The sequence below is a fragment of the Gavia stellata genome, chromosome 1 (genome assembly GCF_030936135.1).
Source record: "Gavia stellata isolate bGavSte3 chromosome 1, bGavSte3.hap2, whole genome shotgun sequence".
Classification (NCBI taxonomy): Eukaryota; Metazoa; Chordata; class Aves; order Gaviiformes; family Gaviidae; genus Gavia; species Gavia stellata.
In genome coordinates this window covers 127,276,592-127,295,349 of record NC_082594.1, presented here as the reverse complement: position 1 = coordinate 127,295,349, position 18,758 = coordinate 127,276,592, and the positions used below count along the sequence as shown (strand labels likewise).

Sequence of the window (18,758 nt, the reverse complement as noted above, 5' to 3'; positions counted from 1 at the left end):
ACAGGGTGTCTATGCTAGAATACATACTCTTTCATTTCTAAACCCACACCCAGTGAGGGGATGGAGTCCTATACTCATCTGAAAACTAGGCAGTTATGGACTTAGTCCACACGAGCTTGCATTCACACCTCCCTCTTAGAGGCTTGTGTCATTTCCAAATCAATGGCTGACCAAAGGCTTTAAGAACAGCAAGGGGATTTTTTTTCCACCACTCCAACTTTAAATTACATTTACTTCATTCCACCTTCCATCTCTTTAAAGGGTTATCCAGTAAGGTCTTCGAAACATTTTTCACAGCTGCTAAGAAGGTTCTGCCAAAGTCAGCAGCACTGGGAAATGCACCTGCAGACTGGTCACAGCTTTTGCTCCTGCCCTCCCATCCCTTTCCCTGTATGTGTAATGCATTGTCAGCTATGGTTCTGCAGCACTGCACCCCTTTAGCACTGGGATTTGGATGCTCTTCCAAATGTCAGAGAGATTTTCTTCTTCATTAAGCCCTGTAGGTTACAGGTAATGTCCGGTTATCATTACTAGCGTTCCCAATTACCGTGTTTTGCTGAAGGAAGATGGAGACGTTGAATAGTGTCTTCCACCTTCTGCTTTCTTTCATAATGAAAAGAGAACTCATTTGCTTTTGCCTCAAGGTACAGCTGGAAAGTGTGTGGTCCTTTGAACACTGGATAATTGGGACCTTATAACCTTTATCTAAGACTTATTTACATGAAGCCTTGAGTCTCACTTTTCCTGTCATAGAAGAGCATTTTCCTTTACATCTCTGGGTCCTGTCCAGGTTTCCATAGCTCTTTTCCTGACTACTCTGCAGCCCTGCAAAGGGCAGGTGTCCAACATGGGCTCCTGGCTGCCAGGACCTCAGCTGAGATTTTCAGCTCTGTTCCAGTGTCCCATGCTGACAGTGATGTAGCTAAGGACACAGAAAGAAAAAAGAAACATTTCCACATATCACATTCACATTTGGTGGTGGTAAAGCCAAGGCTCTTTATATGGCACAGGCCATTAGAGCTAAAGGATATGGAATGGGAGCCTTTAGCAGCGTATATAAAATGAGGAAGAAAGTCACAGTTCTAGTAACCTGCAAAACCAGACCAGAGTCCCCTTCAGAGAACAGCTGAGTGCACAATAGCAGCACTCTCCATCATTCAGTTTTCCCCCATACATTATCGTTAAATGTCTCCTTTATTTTCTGCCTGAAAGACACTCAACACCAACAGAGAGGAAAACTAGGGAATGAGGAAGCCCTCCTTTAAGTCAAGCTTGCAGCATGAATGTAGTCTTGAGAAATATATTGTGGCTAGAGACCTGTTCAAATTGAGCTTGTGTAAGCTGGTCTTTCACAGATCTATTGGAGGTCCAGAATTGGAGGTGGAACCTGTTCCACAGATCTGATGCCAGCGGCTTGACTTGTAAGCCTCCTATCACTGCTTACATTTTTTTGGTTCTCGTGGCCACTGCCCAATCTCACAGACCATCATATGCTGAATAAATCATTTGTGCAGTGCCTTTACCAAGAGGAGAACTCCCAAGTCCACAACGGGCCTGGATGTCATTGCAGTCATCACTGCTCATTGGGTAGCTGTCTTCGAAAAGCAAAGACGTTGGTGTGCATAAGAACTGGGATGAGGAGCAAAACCAAAGAAATATTACCCTTCTGGAAAGACATGTATACAAGTATAGCCTTTTCTGGACTAATGTGCACAGTGTTTGTCACCCCATCTCATAAAGGACATTTGCAGATTTAAAGGGAGTGCAGACAAAAGCAACAAAGATGCTAAAAAGCATGGGAATAATTTCATACAAAAAGCAATTGAAAGCCTTGCTTGTGTTTTCTTCAGGAAAGAGATGAACAGCAAGGGCTATGGTACTATGCCCTCTGTGCATATGTGCATACTATATGATGCTATATACAATAATCAATGGCATAAAGTAGGGCTATCAGAAGCTTTTGCTCTTTCTATGACATAACACAAGTACAGAAAGATATTTAAGGCAATGGTGGCCAATCCATTGCTGAACTTTCCAGCCACTGTACAGTTGGTTGGAGCTGGGGAAGCTGTTGACACTTAGTCAATGGGATATTGTGCATTTCTATATATGCCATATAAAGCCACAGTTATAATTAATATCAAAAGATATAATACTTTATGCTTTAACTGTTAAACCAAATCCTAGGCAACAGAGGACAGGGATGAGTTCTAGTAGTAGAGAGGCAGTTTAGCCCAAATCTGCCCATAGCAGTATTTGGTGCTAGCCACCGCGAGAAGTACAATAAATGGATGTTAGCTCTGACTTGCCATGGCAATTTCTATGTTCCTTTCCCAGTTATTTGCATGGACCCGTGGGAGAACAGCTTCACCTTGCCAGAGTCCATGGAGTTGCCACAGAGATTGGAAGTGATCACTGCACTGCCACTGATAATCCAGTATTAATGCACTTATTATACAGCTCTCAAGGAATGTGGAACTAATCTGATCGCACTGACCTGGTGAACTTTTCCAATCTCTTGCCTCTGCACATGGCAGACATCTGTACCACAGAGTCAGTACTGCTACCTTTAAAGTACTGCTTCTTGGAGCTGTAAATCCCAGCTGATACTCTGCAAACTTATATCTATCTGAAAAGTTCAGCCTACTTGATCCTAGTGTAAAGAGATGACAGTGGTGGTGGTGCAGAGCACTGCTGGCAGCTACAGCAAACAGCTGCCACTTAAATATCTTTGTCTGTCTGTCTATTCGGTCCACTGGTCTGATATTTGAGCCCTCCTCAGCAGAAAATTTGGGTATCATTTATGGCAGAAAGCCTTTCTCCCATGTGGGAATTTCGGAGCATTTTCTGAACATGATCTGAGTGCAGCTGTAGTGGGCCACTGTGGAAAACGTTGTAATGAGAAGACAGTGATTTTGAGCAAAATCTAGGTGGAGTTTAACCATCGGCCTTGGCTGTAGAGAGCCATGTGTTAGCGAGAGTGACCACTATACAACATGAGCACATACCATGACATCAGTATGCACTGCCTTGAACAACATCACCTGTATGTACTGCTTGTAAAAGCTCCTTCCTATGGAAGATGTGCAAGAGTGTAAAGCTCTCAGCAAACCTTGGTATACCATCTAGAAAGTTCAGTATTGTACAGGTTCAAGACCGATGGCTTTGTTCAGTTGGAAGAATACTATAAAGGCGTGAAGAAGAGTGAGGCTGGCCAACCTCCCCATGAACAGGAACTCTGTGCAGCGTGCTATGATCAACGAGGAGGGGCTCGGATGATACTGCAACAGCCGTGGTTCCCAACATCAGAAGGGATGAAAGATTGCTGTCACCCTTCCTGTAATTGCCGTCCTCCACAAAATAAACCAGTTAACCACCCTTGAGCATTCATGCATTTCTTACTGAGGTCCCAAAAGAACTGATACCTCCTCTCCTCAAGAGGTCTTTTCCAGAGTCAGCCCACACCTTGTCATTAGTAAATACGCTTAGTGTCACCTAAGATGTCATTACAAGAGGTCAGGTCCTGCTTCACCGCTAGCCCACTAGCACGGTTCCCACCTATATGGGGCAAGCTGCATCTCGTTAGAAAATAGCAGACCTGAGGCACACATGGGCCCAGAGACAGTATTCCACTGCAACAGAGGAGGAAATCCTGCACCTGTAGGAGGTACTGTGTAGGTTTCCTGTTCTCTGGAAAATTGTGACATCCCACTTGCCTCACCCTGCCCCTCACATGGCTATTTGCACCAATGAAAAGGAGGCTGTGAAACACATATGCAACACTTATACCCGTGTAGACACAATGCAAAGATTAAAAATTTCAGAGCAACTGAGGACTAGGCACATACTTTGACACCTTTCAGCATGTTGCAGGTAACCTAAATTCCATTTATATTCTTACTTTGTTGCTGGAGTAGTACTACAGACAAGAAAACGCTGGCACGCTTGCTTAGAGTTGTTCCCTCTGGGGCAGTCATGGGAAGACTACTGTATTTGCATTGCTTTCCTCGCCTGCCAGGTGTAGCAGCAGAGATAAGCTCCCGTGAAACAGGAACGGCAGTGAGGGTGTTCTGCCTCATGCCAGCTACCCATGGGCCAAGACTAAAATTCCAGTTATACAACTGCAATCCTCTTGCGTAGCGCGGGCTCTACCTTCTAGCTGGTACATGACAATAGACAGTCTCCCATTCCAAATCTTTATATAGCCAGTGCTCCCTAGGTGCAGCAAGTATTGTCCTTCCATCAATACGCTGATTGAACTGAAAACAAAGAACTGATTCAACTCTAAACCATGAAAAAGGATCCATAGGAACTTGCTCCCTCTGAGGAAGTGAAGAGAAGATGGTGCCTCCCAGTGCTCCTTGCTTTGCAGGATACAGGGCCCTTGGGGAACTGCTGGCCCGCTTACATGCAAAGCAATTGTCATCTGGCTGATTTTTCATTTCAGCTGTGAAACAGCTCCATTGTAAAGCTATTTCATCAAGCGGGAGAAAGCATTCTTCATTTCCCAACAAAAGAAGATCCATTTGTTTCCTTAGGCACAATTTACTCTTTCACATTTCTGGGCTTTGTTGTATTCTTACCTGACAGTCTGAGAGTGCTTTTGATGTGAGAGCTAACCAAATTTGGAGGTGAGACTCGAAAACCTGGGAAAGTACAAAGAGAATCTAACATTGTGTGACACTCGCCTCCTCTCCTCCCTGTAAGGCACACAGTAGCCCATCTTCTTCCATAGTCTGCTGTGCTGGATGCTGATCTCACTTCAAAGCTGTGCTAACATAGACTCTTTCAGTAACTTTGATGGAGACTCTCCAGATTTAAGCCAATGCAACCTAGATTAGAATAAGTCTCACCTCCTCATCCATATGTAATGTATAAATTCCCTCCTACCACTTTAGAATTTTGTCCTGTTGAGTAGGTTGGCATCTAAGGCAGCCTCTCTAAGCACAATACCAACACCAAAGAGGCAAAATTTGGATCATAACAAGAAAGCCTATAAACATAAGTCTTGGCAAGGATGCTCAGATAAAAGAACACTTTCTCGGCATGCAAGCCACCCACCAAAAGACGTGAAGAGAACTAAGAGATTGTCCTTCTTACATCAATCCCTCATTGCTGCTGAACAAAGCCCACTGACTCATCTCATCCCTTACCCAGGTTGGAATCCATCTACTTTTTCCATTTACTTTTTGATACATTGAGGATTGCTTAGAAACTGTCATACTGTACAACTGGGAATGCCTGGGGTTCCAGATCAACTAATACTGGATACAGGACAGCGAACTGAAGCCGTTTCCTAAGCCATTACCAGGTAGAGTATGTGGAACTGAATAACAAGGAGAGCTGAGGGCTGTCAGGGGAATTTGTGACTGGTATGAAGAATCACCCAGCCTCTCCCCCACTCCAGAAACATTAAATATTAAGCATTAAAAATTGTGCACTTCTCTTTTTCTAGTTAGTTATTCCTTTCCCTCTTCCTGTCTTTTTTGTCCTGCCCTTAGACGAAGACAAAAATCTCTTCTGGATATAAATGAAATGCCCTGGCCTTTTCCTTGTGTTTGCACCAGGGAAGATATCCACAGATAACACGATACAGCCATTGTAGTAAAATTCAAGGCAGATGAACATCACTGCACAAAAGTAGCATGGTCGGCACACCTCACGGCAGTAGCAGCCAAGCATGCCGTGGCAACCAGCCAACCGATGACACTGGCTAGAAGCCAATTTGATTTATTTTTGGCAGCCTGACACCGCATACTACTGTTCTAGCCTTCGATCACAGAAACGATATGAGATGACCTTTGAAAGCCAAGGGGATGACTTCTGGGAGAAGGGGACTGATGAAGTTGAAAGAGGATCTGTCCCCAGGCTGGAGGAGTACTGGAGTGGCAGATGTTTGGTAGCCCTCCCTCTTTCGTGAATGACCATCACAGCCGTGCCAGCAACCACCAGTGCTGCATTTGCTGGGGGATGACTGGGAGAAAGGTCGAGGCATGGCAAATGTCTTTAAGTCTATGGAAAAAGTAAGTCCCGAGAGAGAAACAGAGGTTTAAAGAGATGAGAGGGAGTAACAGGATGAAGAAAGGAAAAAGAAAACATAGGCTTTCTGTCAGGAAATACTTCCTGTCTGTGGGAACTTTTACACTGTGATGATGCTCTTTTGTGGAATATTCTTTAAGGAGAAAGCAGCTTCTTACTATTCTGGACATCATGCTATAGACTGCTTTGCAGAACACAACCCAGCATCCTCAGAGAGATGGACAAGAAGGCCTATTTAATCTTTTTTGCATTTCTTTCTTGGATGGCTCTGGGGGCAGTTACCCAGCTGTTTGAGTTTGTGACTGATATCATACTGAAATAGGGATTTAGAAAAAAAAATCTATATTCATTAACATTTTAAAGAGACTATCAGTTTGACTGTGGCCACACACCTTCCATGTTTGCTTTCTGCAAACATTGGTAAGCTTGAGTATTACTGCATGCATATTGAATAAGTATGAATATATGCATATACTGGTCTTGAACACTCAAACAATCACTGAAAACTCATTTTTAAATATATATTTGATTGTAGATTTTCCAACTTACTCTGTTAGCTAGATATTTACATAAGTAACAGTATCATGTGCAAATGCATATTAAATCATGTGTTTAAATGGCCACTTCGAATGATGTGGCCATGAATGGTTGGCCACTTCAAATGATGTTAAAGTCAAGAAGTGCATGGGGAAGTTAACTACAAATAATTTAGAATACTGCATAGAAATAAACCATTCTTTGATGACTGATGACTCAAACTAGTACAATTAAGCAGACGAAATAGCCTGCTACTATGAATTTCCTACCTCTATCCATTAGAGCAGATTAACCTGAATAAAAATAGAATGTTAATTCAAAGCAGAATCACTAGTCCTGTTTAGGAATAAGGAATCCCAAGTCTTAAATAAGAGTTAATTAGCACTCGTTATCCTGTGTACAGAGGACACCAAAACACTGATTCACTCTGTCCTGTTTTTGCCATTGATGTTTATACCTTTGCCCAAGTACCAAACCAACGCAAGTACAGCACGCAACATACCAAATTAGATTTCACAAATCACATGACATTTATTTTGCCACTCAACTCATCACACAAAGTAAGAACAAAGGGCTGGAGACCTGGACAACAAAAAGCCAACTTGGATGATGCAATTTCAAGGCTTATCTCTAGAAATGTTTAAATGAAAGGAGGTAAAACCAGCAACCCTTTGTTGTTGCGTACATCCAGTTTAGACTCATGTTTTTGAAGACCGCTCCCCTTGTTCATACCTTAAATCATAAATGTTCTGCATGAGCTCCTCTCCCTGTACTTATCTATACTTTTGGATATCTGTTCTTTCCTATCTGTCCACTTCGTTGAGCAGGAACAGAGTCACCTGAAGCCCTGAGTTAGCTACGAAGCTTGGAAGTCTAATTAGAGAGTGGGAATTGTAATTTGTGGAAGAGAAGTAGTGGACCAAAGGAAATGATGGAGAAACATCAGGAAGTGCAAGACTAGATGCTGAGGCTCTGTAACATTTACATCAGGCTGTTTATGAGTATCAAGGTGATATGCCACATTTTTGCCCCAACAAGCTAATGAATGCAGAATGCCCTGTACAACTGAATGTCTCATGAACGTGGAGGCCAGTTATGTTTGGCACTGCCTCTTGATTGATTTTCATGCAGTGCCTACTCCTGATGTCACCTCTTTTTTTTGTTTATGTTCTCTTTCTTTGATAATGTAAGGAAGGTAAAGAACAAGAGCAAAAGTAACCTCAGGTCTTTGATGCATTTTCTACAGTATCACAATTCAAAACCAGCTCTTCTTTATGGTTTGTAAACACTATGCCTCTGTCAAAAATGCTCACATTTCCCTCTCAAAACTTTTCACCTCTTCCCGGGGGAACTAGTTAAGCAGAGTTGCACTCTGTCAAGAGGAAAGAATTGAAAACACCTCCTAGAGCGACTGTTTGCATTCAACCCTCTCTTCTGTCCTCACTCACTGAGCTGTCAGGGTCTTTAACCTGCCCTTTCCCTCCCTGATCCTCTTACCCTGTGGGGCTGACCCAGCTGACATGTCTAAAAGCTTCATGCAAGTATGGCTGTCATGGGCTACTCCAAGTACAGAGGCTAGAAGTATTGGTGTGGATGAAACTATAAGCAATGCTGATAACACGATGTTCCTGACTAGGATGTGGCTGTACCAGGAAACTCATTCATTCACAAGCAGATGGAAAAAAGACCCTTTTGGCTCCTTCTTGACCATCCCACCAGCAAGGCTAAATGGCCTCCTGCAGTACGAGAGCGCTTTTGTCTTGTCAGCTTTTCAGCTCAAGTCAGCAGCCTCCAGTGAGCTGGTATCAGCTCAGGCTGTTTGGTTGCCCCACTGCAGCTGCCTGTGCTAGTGTGACTGGGAAGGTTCATCGCCCTCTTTAGCCTATGCAGAGCTTGGGGAGCTCTCGCAGGCTCTTTGAAGCCTCCCAGCTGGCTGACACTCTCCCGCCACCATGGAAAAAAGGGCTGGATGGCACCTCCACCTAGAGAAACAGGAGCCTCGAGAGGAGGTGCAGTATTTCCAAAAGCTGCCGGCAAGCAGGGAAGAGGGCGTTAAGCAAGAACATGCAGCTCCCCCCTCCCCTAAAACCCAGCAAGGGGATTCCTGTGTTAACCCTCCGTCTAACCCCTGCACCAGCTCCTGCTGGCCAACCTCAGATGCGTTCCCAAGAGACCAGGGGAAGTATCCATTTCTGGAGAGGCCCAGTCCCCAGCGAGGCATTCACTCACCTGTCTTCTCTTCGGTTTGACTGCTCTCCACTGTCTCCATTTGGGGTTGCGCTGTTGCCTTGGCAGTAGCATCCTCTGCAGCAGGGGTGGTGGTGGCAGTGGTGTCAGCAGCAGGCACATCGGCTTGTTTAGGCTCCTCTTTGTCTTGGGCTTCGTCAGCCTTCAAGGACGGCGAGTTATCAGTGGAAGCTTTAGTGGCACTTTCCGTTTCAGCGGCAGCGGCGGGCTTTTCCTCCAAGGGGGCAGCAGGAGTGGCAGCCTGCGGGGCTGGCTGCTCTGAGCCCGTGTCGGCGGCTCCATCCCCTTTTTTCTCCTCCACTGGCACGCTGCTGTCTTTGCTGCCCTCCTCCAGCTGGGCACTGTCAGCGGCGGCCGCTTCTGTGGCAGTGGGAGCCTCGCTCTCTTTGTTCTCGGCCGCTCCGCCAGCAGGGCCTTCTTCCTTCTTGTCGGCGGCATCAGTCTCAGATGCCGGGGCATCTCCCTTCTTCTCCCCCTTGAGCTTTTTCCTTGTTATGTGTCCGCGGAAGCTGGCCTGGATTTTGGTGGCTGCCTTATGAGCTTTATCTTCTGGTTTGATGCCATCTTGCTCAATCTTTTGGTCCCCGTCCTCATTTTTTTCAACCTTTGAAGAAGAACAAGGGAGGAGGGCAGAGGAGAAAACAAGGACATAAGTTAAGATTTCTCCAGGCGCAGCCCAGGCTCTGGTTTTAGTGGGAATGTCCCACCTCCCCCTCCTGCTAACCACTGACAAGTTTCAAAGCAGCCTTTCCATTTGGTATGGGTTTGAAGCCAGGTGGCTCTAATTTCATCCTAGGGCTGGACAGACATGGGGGGGCTGTAAAAGGAATTTAAAGCACCTCATCATCTCCATCAGCAATGCTGAGAGCACCTTGGCTGTGTGGAAAGGCTTGCACCAGCTGGGTTGTCTCTATTCCCATGATTTATTTTCCCATCCATTTTGAAATACACCAATTTTTCCCCTACTCGTTTCCAAAACACTCTCCCGAGGGGGATTTTCACAGTCCTTCCAAATCCACCTTTGCCTTCAAGTCTTTGTTTCTTTTTAATGACATCTTGTTTCACAGGTGTGTGACTCTAATGACACCAAGTGTTTGTCCTTTATAGCTTTTTGGCTCAGGATGGCCAACAGAGAATAGTGTTGCTGCCCGCCCCACCGCAGATGCATGCTGTCAGACATATACAGATATTTGCAGAATATACTCCTCACAAATGCCCTGCCTGCAATCCTTCAAGCGCTTTGCCTCTGCTCCCCACTCATGGTTTCAGGGAAGAAATACAAGCCAGATAGATAGATATCAGTCTTTCCAATTTCAGCAGATTATTTCTCTGACTATTGGGGGGAATTCAGCCTTGCAACAAAAAACAGTCATTCACCATGTTTTTAGACTTAAGCCATGCATTAGTCTTAAATGGGACCAAAACAGAGCCTGTGCCTGGTCTGCTGCAGACAGATAATGCTCAGCTTGTAGACCCCCACTGAATCTACAGGACATACCATGCTTCACCCCAATAATTTTGCAGCCCTTGCTGCAAGTAACAGCTCAGCTGCATATTGATGAAAGGACACTGTTCTATTAATACTCCCATTGGAAAGCACTCAAAAAGAGCTACTCGGAAGCAGAGCCACCAGCCTCTTTGCTGTCTGCACCTGGTTTCCAACACTGGCTCAGGTCACAAAAGAAAGAAAACGAGCTGGCTGGGAAAGATAGCAAGCGTGTATTCCTGAGTGGGAAGAGGAAACCACTCCTTAGGCCACTGCAACTGAGAGGTGCCATCTGGGGAAAGGCCCAGGACCAGAAAAGCAGAGAGCCTATAAATACATTCAGAAAGCGTGCAGCAGGAATAAGGGGGAAGAAGCCACCGCAGCATGCACACATGGCACTGGAAACACCATGCCTGAAGAGGGGGAGAGAGGACTGGCCGGGCTGGCAGCGATCACTGGGAAACAGACTGGAAGTGATCATTTCCACAGCGTGAGACAGGGTCAGGCACACATGTATGAGTGAAGCTGTACCAGTGAACCGAACGCTTGGCCACTGGCATGCCAGAGGTGGGACCCACACTCTTCCCCTGGGTCCCCAGTGAGCACAGGATCCCCCACCTCAGCACTGGTGCCCACCTGGGATCGTTCCCCAGGTAAACAGGGGTGAGTGTGAGTGGGTATGGTGGCCAAGAAACGAGCAGCCCCAAATCATCAAGGAAAAGAGCCGCTCCACACAGCTGTGCAGGAGTGAGGATGGGTCTGTATACAGCAGGGAATAAGTCTGGGAGTGAAACTAGGCACCAGGATGCTTATGTAGGGGGGGAGTGAACAAGCCTGTGAATGAATATGCAACTGGTATTAATACACAGAATTCAGCACAAGGAGTTTTCGTGCTCCTGACCACGCCCAGGGACAAAACAGTGGTTGTGCCTATCACAGGGGCGTAGCTGAGCAGTTAAGTCTACGCTTCCCCAAGAGCATTAAGCGATGTGGTACAAAAAGTGGGCTTTCATGTTCGTCTCAGCTTGTCAGAGAGCAGGTGATGGTTATATGTAAAGACAACGCAGACGTTAGCATGCTGTAACCATTCATGTATGTCTTTTGCTTGCATAGCTAACTCTGCACTGATGTTCAGCACCTGGAGTAAGCTTTTCAGCCTATTTCAGCATGAGGGGATGGAAACAAATCAGAAGTACCTTTAAACTAGCATGTTCACAGAACTGCTGTGATCCAGCCAGTGTAGTGCAGAGCTCTGCACAGGCTCATCCATCCTGCTCCTTAGGCAGGTTTTGCAGCTTGCATTAAGTCCTGTGTTGCTGTGGCAACATAACTACTAATACCTGGACTAGCTGGTTTAAGCATACCGGCATTACACTGTAGCCACAGCAACGTGAAGACAGACTAGGTACTCCTGTAACACTTAGATGCCCTAGCTTTGACTCTCTCACCCTAAGGACTGTGGCCAATTTCAAACAGCAGCAGGATTGGGAGACTGGAAAGACAATTTAGACATAACTACGAGACCCTAAAGGTCCAGTCCCATATGCCCGATTCCTGCAAAACCATTAGTGCGTGTGACAAAATTGTTACTCCCCAGACAAGGATGAAAACCATTGACTGAAGGGAGATCTCTCTTGCCACTGGCCTTGCTGCTCTCGCATCCCACGTACCTCCTGCACCAACCAGGACAGCTATTATGAAGTGTGGCCGGCTGCGTGCATGCCTCTCTGACTCCAGAGGGGTTACCCTGTTACCTGGGCTATGCAGCCCTGCGAAGGCTTATTTCCTTTACCTGGCAGGGAATGGGAGAGCACTTTTTCTCTCCAGGGAGGTCAGACTGAAACCTCCCACCCGCACCTACCACATTACAGAACTAAAAGGCTCCTTTGCTATTCCGATGACATCATTGTCCTCTTACCCGGGTTGGGATGACATCAGTTTGCGTCCTTGCCAGATCACAAGGTTTGCAACTGCAAAATATATTTCCAACAGGGTGCTTTCAGCATAATTTCAGATATAAAAGATAAGAAACATGAGGCTGGGGCAGAGGTGGAGTTTAAGGTCATGGATGAAAGAAATGTACTAATAGTTTGTCTGTGCCAACTGTGGCCCTCAGGAATCCCATTTCTATTCAGTCCTTCCCCACTGAACCATCCCAGGCATTTGAAATGACTTATTTTCAGGCTACTGGCCTGCAGCTACCTCTGGGGTAGGACACGGTATCCATGTAGTATGTGTGTCATGTTGTATAACAATGGGTTGGGTGAGAAACAGATTGTTCAGAGGGAAACTTCTGTTCACACAAAAAAAGACAAGGGCTCTTCATCTGGGGATTACGCACACAGCTGATAAACCTTAATTAAGGAAGCTGTTCAAAAATAACCTGTATACAATGAAGCTCCTGGAAAGCAATTTATCTTCCTTGGAAAGCTAAAAGGGTGAGTCAGCCCTGCCAGGATGTATTCAAAAGCAACTCAGTGGAAAACAAGAAATCTGTCTGTCTTATCTATCTGCCATGCATGTATGACATCTTGGTTGTAGTATTGTGGCTGGATTAAAGTGACTATTATTACTAGTGTTTGTACAGAATCTAGAGCTCCCAGCCAGGAATCAGGTCTGGTAAGGATAGGTTTCATATATTAGTATTCCACCACACCCCCCCTTTATTTAGATATTTTTGTGTAAAGTAATCTCATACTAGTACTTAATATTGACATATTCATGATATTTAAGCATGCATGCAATGTATTGTCATTTTACACAGAGCGAATGCCCTCTGTTTCATTTAGTGTGAAACAAATCATAGATCCTTCAATGGCAGAAGGACTTGAAATCACTGAGGCTAGTGGATACATAGCTACATGGATTTATAAAAGGACATACACAGTCAAACGTGTCCATTTTTTTATTCAGACCATCCCCACATACCCACTGAAGCCAGTGTGCAAAGCTTTGCCTTTATGAAACACACCGTTAAGCTTTTATGTCTCTATCTACACAGCCCACAACAGCTCTCCAGTACTAGAGGGAAGATCCTCTCACCATCTCCATCTGCTTGTCTGCCACACCTCCAGGTTTCTAGGACATCCCTTCCCAGGCAGACTGTTCCTGTAAGTGACACTTTCCTTGCTGTCACAGGTAGGTCAGAGATTAGTTCTTTGGTACCAGGAATGTGGAAATTGCATGGAGTCATGACCCCAAGAAGATTTCTAATCTCTGGCCACCTTTCCACCTTCCATCTCCAAACCCACAGCTTACAGAGGGGTCAAAATATGGCAAAAAAATGAAGAAAGTGTTACTATAACCTCTAGGCCCTTCTAAATGTCCCCATGCTGGTACGTCAGGAAAGGAAAAATGGAGAAACCTCATGTTTTCCAGATGTTCCATGTGTTTGCAGCCACACATAGGCAAAGAGCAAGAAAGGAGGGGATTGAGTGCTTTGGTCCTTGCTTGCTGTTTGTCCACTTGTCTCTTGTGGTGTACCTTATTGCCTGGCCTTGGAAAAATAATCACATAGTTTTGTATTTCGGATGCTGGGATAGAGAGATCAAGAAAGAACTTACTGTTCCATTAAAAGGTCTTTCAATATTATACGATCTCCTCTGCCCCTCTCTATAGCTCTCCCTTTCCTGGTGTTTCTTTGCCCACCGATATACAGCATGTGTCAGCTTCCTTAATGTTCAACCTAGGATCAGGCTGCTATACACTCAGTCATCACCCTGGCATCCCAATCCTTTCTGTCATTAGATAGGAGCTCCTCTTTAACATCACACCAAATCCCAGAGCCCTTGATTCACATTGCCGTCTTCCGGTATCCTGAAACCCATGTGCCACGAGTCAAGATTTAGAACTTACACAGCTTTTACCAGAGAAGGCGTCAATACTGGCCAGAGCCGGGACATCCGTAGGACCAGTGACAGTTATCAATAACCCACTTCACAACCCAAGGGAAATACGATACTCGATGATTAAGAAAAAACCCAACCCGTGTTCTCCATGCAAAGATACAGGGACCCCAAGTCATTCCTTTCTCATCACACCTGCGCTAAGGCTTGTATGGAAATCTTTCCTTCAGTTAGCTAGGTGAAGAAGTGCTGAATCAACTAACCACCTGTGGTACTTGCAGGGTTAAGGTGCATCTCAGTCCATGCTCTAATCTTGACTAGAGCACAATATATGTTCCTACTGATGTTATTCAAGGTCACTTGGGCCCAGACTCACAGAGAAATTTAGGCACCTGACTCCCATTGATTTCACAAGATTGAGTCACCTCAATGCTTTTGTGAGCCTGGCTCTACATGACCTGATTTGTCTCAGAGACAGCATTTAAGGAGCAGAATGCATTAAAAAAAAAAAGACCAGCTCTCTCCCCAGGAGGAGTGAAGCATGGACACATGAGAAAGAGAAAAGACTTTCATGCCTTGTGAAGTGAGGAAGCAATTTAGCACAGAGAACAGCTTTTTTTAACCCAGTTAAATGGTGTGAAGACACCTGGCTAGAGGATGGCACCTCTCAGCACAACCTGTCTGCAAGGCGAGGAAACAAACGGAGATCCTGTTTTTTCCCAGGATGACTACGGTGATAGTGGGTAAAACACCCTTGAGAGAGAAAAGGTTAATTCCTCTCTCTGACAGCTTATGCAGGATGGTTCCCAGGGGTATAACTAGCAGGGTTTCAGCTCTCCAGTTTCAAATCCTTTAACAATGGAGTTTTCGTCCTCTACAAGATCCTCTCACATGTAGGAAATTTCCCCTCTACTTTATGGTGCCTGGAATGGAATAAGCTAATGATGGTCAGGCAGATGGATGGATGTTACTCACTTGTGTACACTGACTGAGAAAAGAGGTAGAAAATAATCTAAGCTAGACCTATTTAGATATTTTCAGTGTGCCTTCTCAATAAATCCATTACACTGTCCTCACCTGTTTTGTGACTCTCCCTTCTGTCTGTCACCCTGTTTCTGTTAAGCTGGCGGTCAAGCATGGTGTCATCTACCACCCTGAAGCTCCTATAGCTCCAGTGGTTAAATGGAGAAAGCCATTCAGTACTGCCTTTGCAGGCCGAGTGAAAGAAAGAAGAGCCTTGCCCCTGAAGCTGATGCAAAATGGCTGATGACCAGGACTCATGCTTTCTGGAGCAGAGTGGCTTGTGGATGTCATTGCAGAAAAACACTTGCCTTGGGTCTGATCTGAGCTCTGCGGAGCACTTCAGTAGTTGTGGGGCACAGTATGCATTCATTCATCTTTCAATTCAAAGCACCCAAAGTCTCAGAGACAGGGCTGGGTTGCAGCTTGCCAAGGTGGTGCTTTTATAGTTATTGTCATGGGCATGTGTATGTCCCGGGGTATAACCTAAGCGTGTGAGGGCACTTGTGGGCACAAGGTCTGTGTGGACTGTGTTGAAGGCCTTGGGTGTTTGGCACGATCAACACCTATGCTCTTGCTTCAGGTTGGATCCTGGCACATACTGTGCTATCAGTTGTGCCTAGTCTCCTTTTTGGAGGGAAATACTTGTGTCGCTCCAGAAGGAGCCAGCGAGCAGGCATTCGGAACAAGGGACCAAAGCCTGGAAATGAAGCAGGAAGGTATCCAAGATGACAGTGTAAATCCACTCCCAAAATAGACCATGTTGAAGAAATTCAGCAAAAGGACCAGATGAAAAATTTCTCTTGAACTATGCTTTGATTAGAAAAGTCCATTCAAAGAATGTGTGATTTCTGCTGCAGATGGCCTTAGACAGAAACACAAGCTTGGATGTCACAGAATCACAGAATGATAGGGGTTGGAAGGGACTTCTGGAGATCATCTAGTCCAACACCCCCACCAGAGCAGGGTCACCTAGAGCTGGTTGCACAGGAATGCGTCCAAGCGAGTTTTGAATATCTCCAGAGAAGGAGACTCCACAACCTCTCTGGGCAGCTTGTTCCAGTGCTCTGCCACCCTCAAAGGAAAGAAGTTCCTCCTCATGTTTCGATGGAACTTGCTATGACCAAGTTTGTGCCCGTTCCCTCTCGTCCTGTCACTGGGCCCCACTGAAAAAGGACTGGCCCCCTCCTCCTGGCACCCACCCCTGAAGCATTTATAAGCATTGATAAGATACCCCCTCAGTCTTCTCTTCTCCAGACTAAAAAGACCCAAGTCCCTCAGCCTTTCCTCATAAGAAGGATGTTCCAGTCCCCTAATCATCTTCATAGCCCTTTGCTGTACCCTCTCCAGCAGCTCCCTGTCCTTCTTGAAGCGGGGAGCCCAGAACTGGACACAGCACTCCAGATGTGGCCTCACCAGAGCAGAGTAGAGGGGGAGGATAACCTTCCTCGACCTGCTTGCCACACTCTTCTTAATGCACCCCAGGATGCTGTTGGCCTTCTTGGCCCCAAGGGCACATTGCTGGCTCATGGCCACCCTATTGTCCGCCAGGACTCCCAGGTCCCTTTCCACAGAGCTGCTCTCCAGCAGGTCAGCCCCTAACCCGTACTGATGCATGGGGTTATTCCGCCCCAGGTGCAGTACTCTACACATGCCTTTGTTGAATGTCATAAGGTTCCTCTCCGCCCAACTCTCCAGCCTGTCCAGGTCATGCCAAATGGCAGCGCAGCCTTCTGGTGTGTCAGGCACTCCTCTCAGTTTTGTGTCATCAGCAAACTTGCTGGGGGCACACTCTATCCCTTCATCCAAGTCATTGATGAATGTATTGAACAGGACTGGACCCAGTACTGACCCCTGGGGAACACCACTTGTTACAGACCTCCAACTAGACTCTGTGCCACTAATCACAACCCTCTGAGATCTATCTATCCGCCAGTTTTCAATCCACCCCACCGTCCATTCATCTAACCCACGCTTCCTAAGCTTGCCTATGAGGATGATGTGGGAGACGGTGTCGAAAGCCTTGCTGAAGTCAACAAGGACTTTAGTCAATGGACTAAAGACAAATGTGGTTTGTGTGGTCCTGTTCCAGGGCAGTTTGGACAAGGATGGTTGCTGCTATGTGAATTATTTTAAAGTAACACCTTCAGACTCTGAATCCCATGGTCTGCTGAGCATGAGCAGGTAATGAAACCCTCAATTATCGATCTCTCTCCCTCCTCAACTTTTCTCTCTCACTCTTTTTTTTTGCTTATTTTTGGACTCCACAAAAATTTTCAGGCAATTGTTATTAACTTCTGGTGGCTCAGAGTGTCTGTCCCCATGAAGGCTGGACATGTTTGCTTCTGCTCCAGCTGCAGCCAAGAGCCAGAGGCTAATTTACAGCTCTGACTTGCTTCCCTGAGATCTGGTGCAGGCAGCTGCTGAGCCTCCCCAGACTCCAGGGTTATGCAAGGTCTCTAGAGCCATTTCCACAAGAAGCCGCAGCTTGTGTCCTGCAGCTCCTACCCCATTCCCTCCATGGGAACACAGGGCTGCACCCACCTCTGGTGATGGGAAGTATCCCTACTTGTCCCCAACCTGAGTAAACTGCAGGCAGGGATACTACAAGCCCTTCCACTGCTGTCTCTGAGGTTACCTTAACCTTTCCTGGTTGCACCTAGAAATTGTGAGGAATTTTGTGCTAGGACCATCTGTCCAAGCGCAGCTAGACTGAGGCCCTGTCACTAGCTCAGCACTCGCTTGTGCTCCTTGCTGGTTTGCGCAGGGTTTTTCCAGCCAGCAGAATCACAATGGAAGGCTCAAGCCCCAAGCCCATTCAGACTCTGAACCTTCTTTTTAACCTGCCTGTTAACCTTGAATCTCCTCTGGTACCTCCTTCTGGCAGTGACTGCCAACACCATGAAATCTCTCAGCCTAGTGATGAGAGAGAGCTAAGCATCAAGTAGCTCCCTCCCTGCTTGATGGTAAGCTCGGGGCTGTATTTGTTCTATTATTATTATTATTATTTTAGTTTATGTCACTGGAAATGGGGGCAATTATCTTCTGAGAAAGCATCTGCAAGTTCATTAAAGTCAAGCAAACATCCCCAGGAATTAGGAAAAGCAAGGCACGGACGAATTCCCAGTGGCTTGGGAAGCTGCTTAGAGGGTGGGCTCTGCTATCGCAGCAGGCAGGGGTGGGTAGGGAAGGGGAGGTGTGGGGCTGAAACCCAGGGTGGGTAGAAGGGGCACTGCGAGGAGCTGGTCTGGTAAGGCGGAAGGCTAGGGGAGGGAGAGGACAGAGCTCAAGGCAGAGAAGGAAAGGAATGAGAGTAGAGGAGAGGGAAGAACAAAGGAACCAAATGGAGAGGAGAAAAGGAAAGGCGGGGAGAGAGGTAAAAGCTGTCCAAAGCCAAGGCACTGAAAGGAAGAAAGGCAAATAAATAAGAGGCACAATGACAGAGATGTGATACAGAGGAAGGGAGAGTGCAAGGGAGAGAGAGAGAAAATCACTGATCCACGTCCGAAGGGCGTGACAGTGGGAAAAACCAAGGAAAAACAGGCAGCTAAATAGCCGAGCAGGGTCTCCTGGAGCAGATCTGC

General features: G+C 46.2%; 1 protein-coding gene across 1 annotated transcript in view; it reads right to left on the bottom strand.

Annotated features, from left to right (window-relative positions):
- The window catches only part of GAP43 (growth associated protein 43), a 29,401-nt gene extending 14,109 nt beyond the window's left edge, over window positions 1–15,292 (bottom strand). Inside the window, exons 1-2 of the mRNA XM_009812229.2 lie at window positions 15,232–15,292; window positions 8,806–9,486 (exon numbers count right to left, since the gene is read on the bottom strand). Of these exons, the coding sequence (XP_009810531.2) occupies window positions 8,806–9,486; window positions 15,232–15,292 (742 nt within the window). The remainder of the gene's footprint in view (window positions 1–8,805; window positions 9,487–15,231) is intronic.
- Window positions 15,293–18,758: the final 3,466 nt, after the last annotated feature.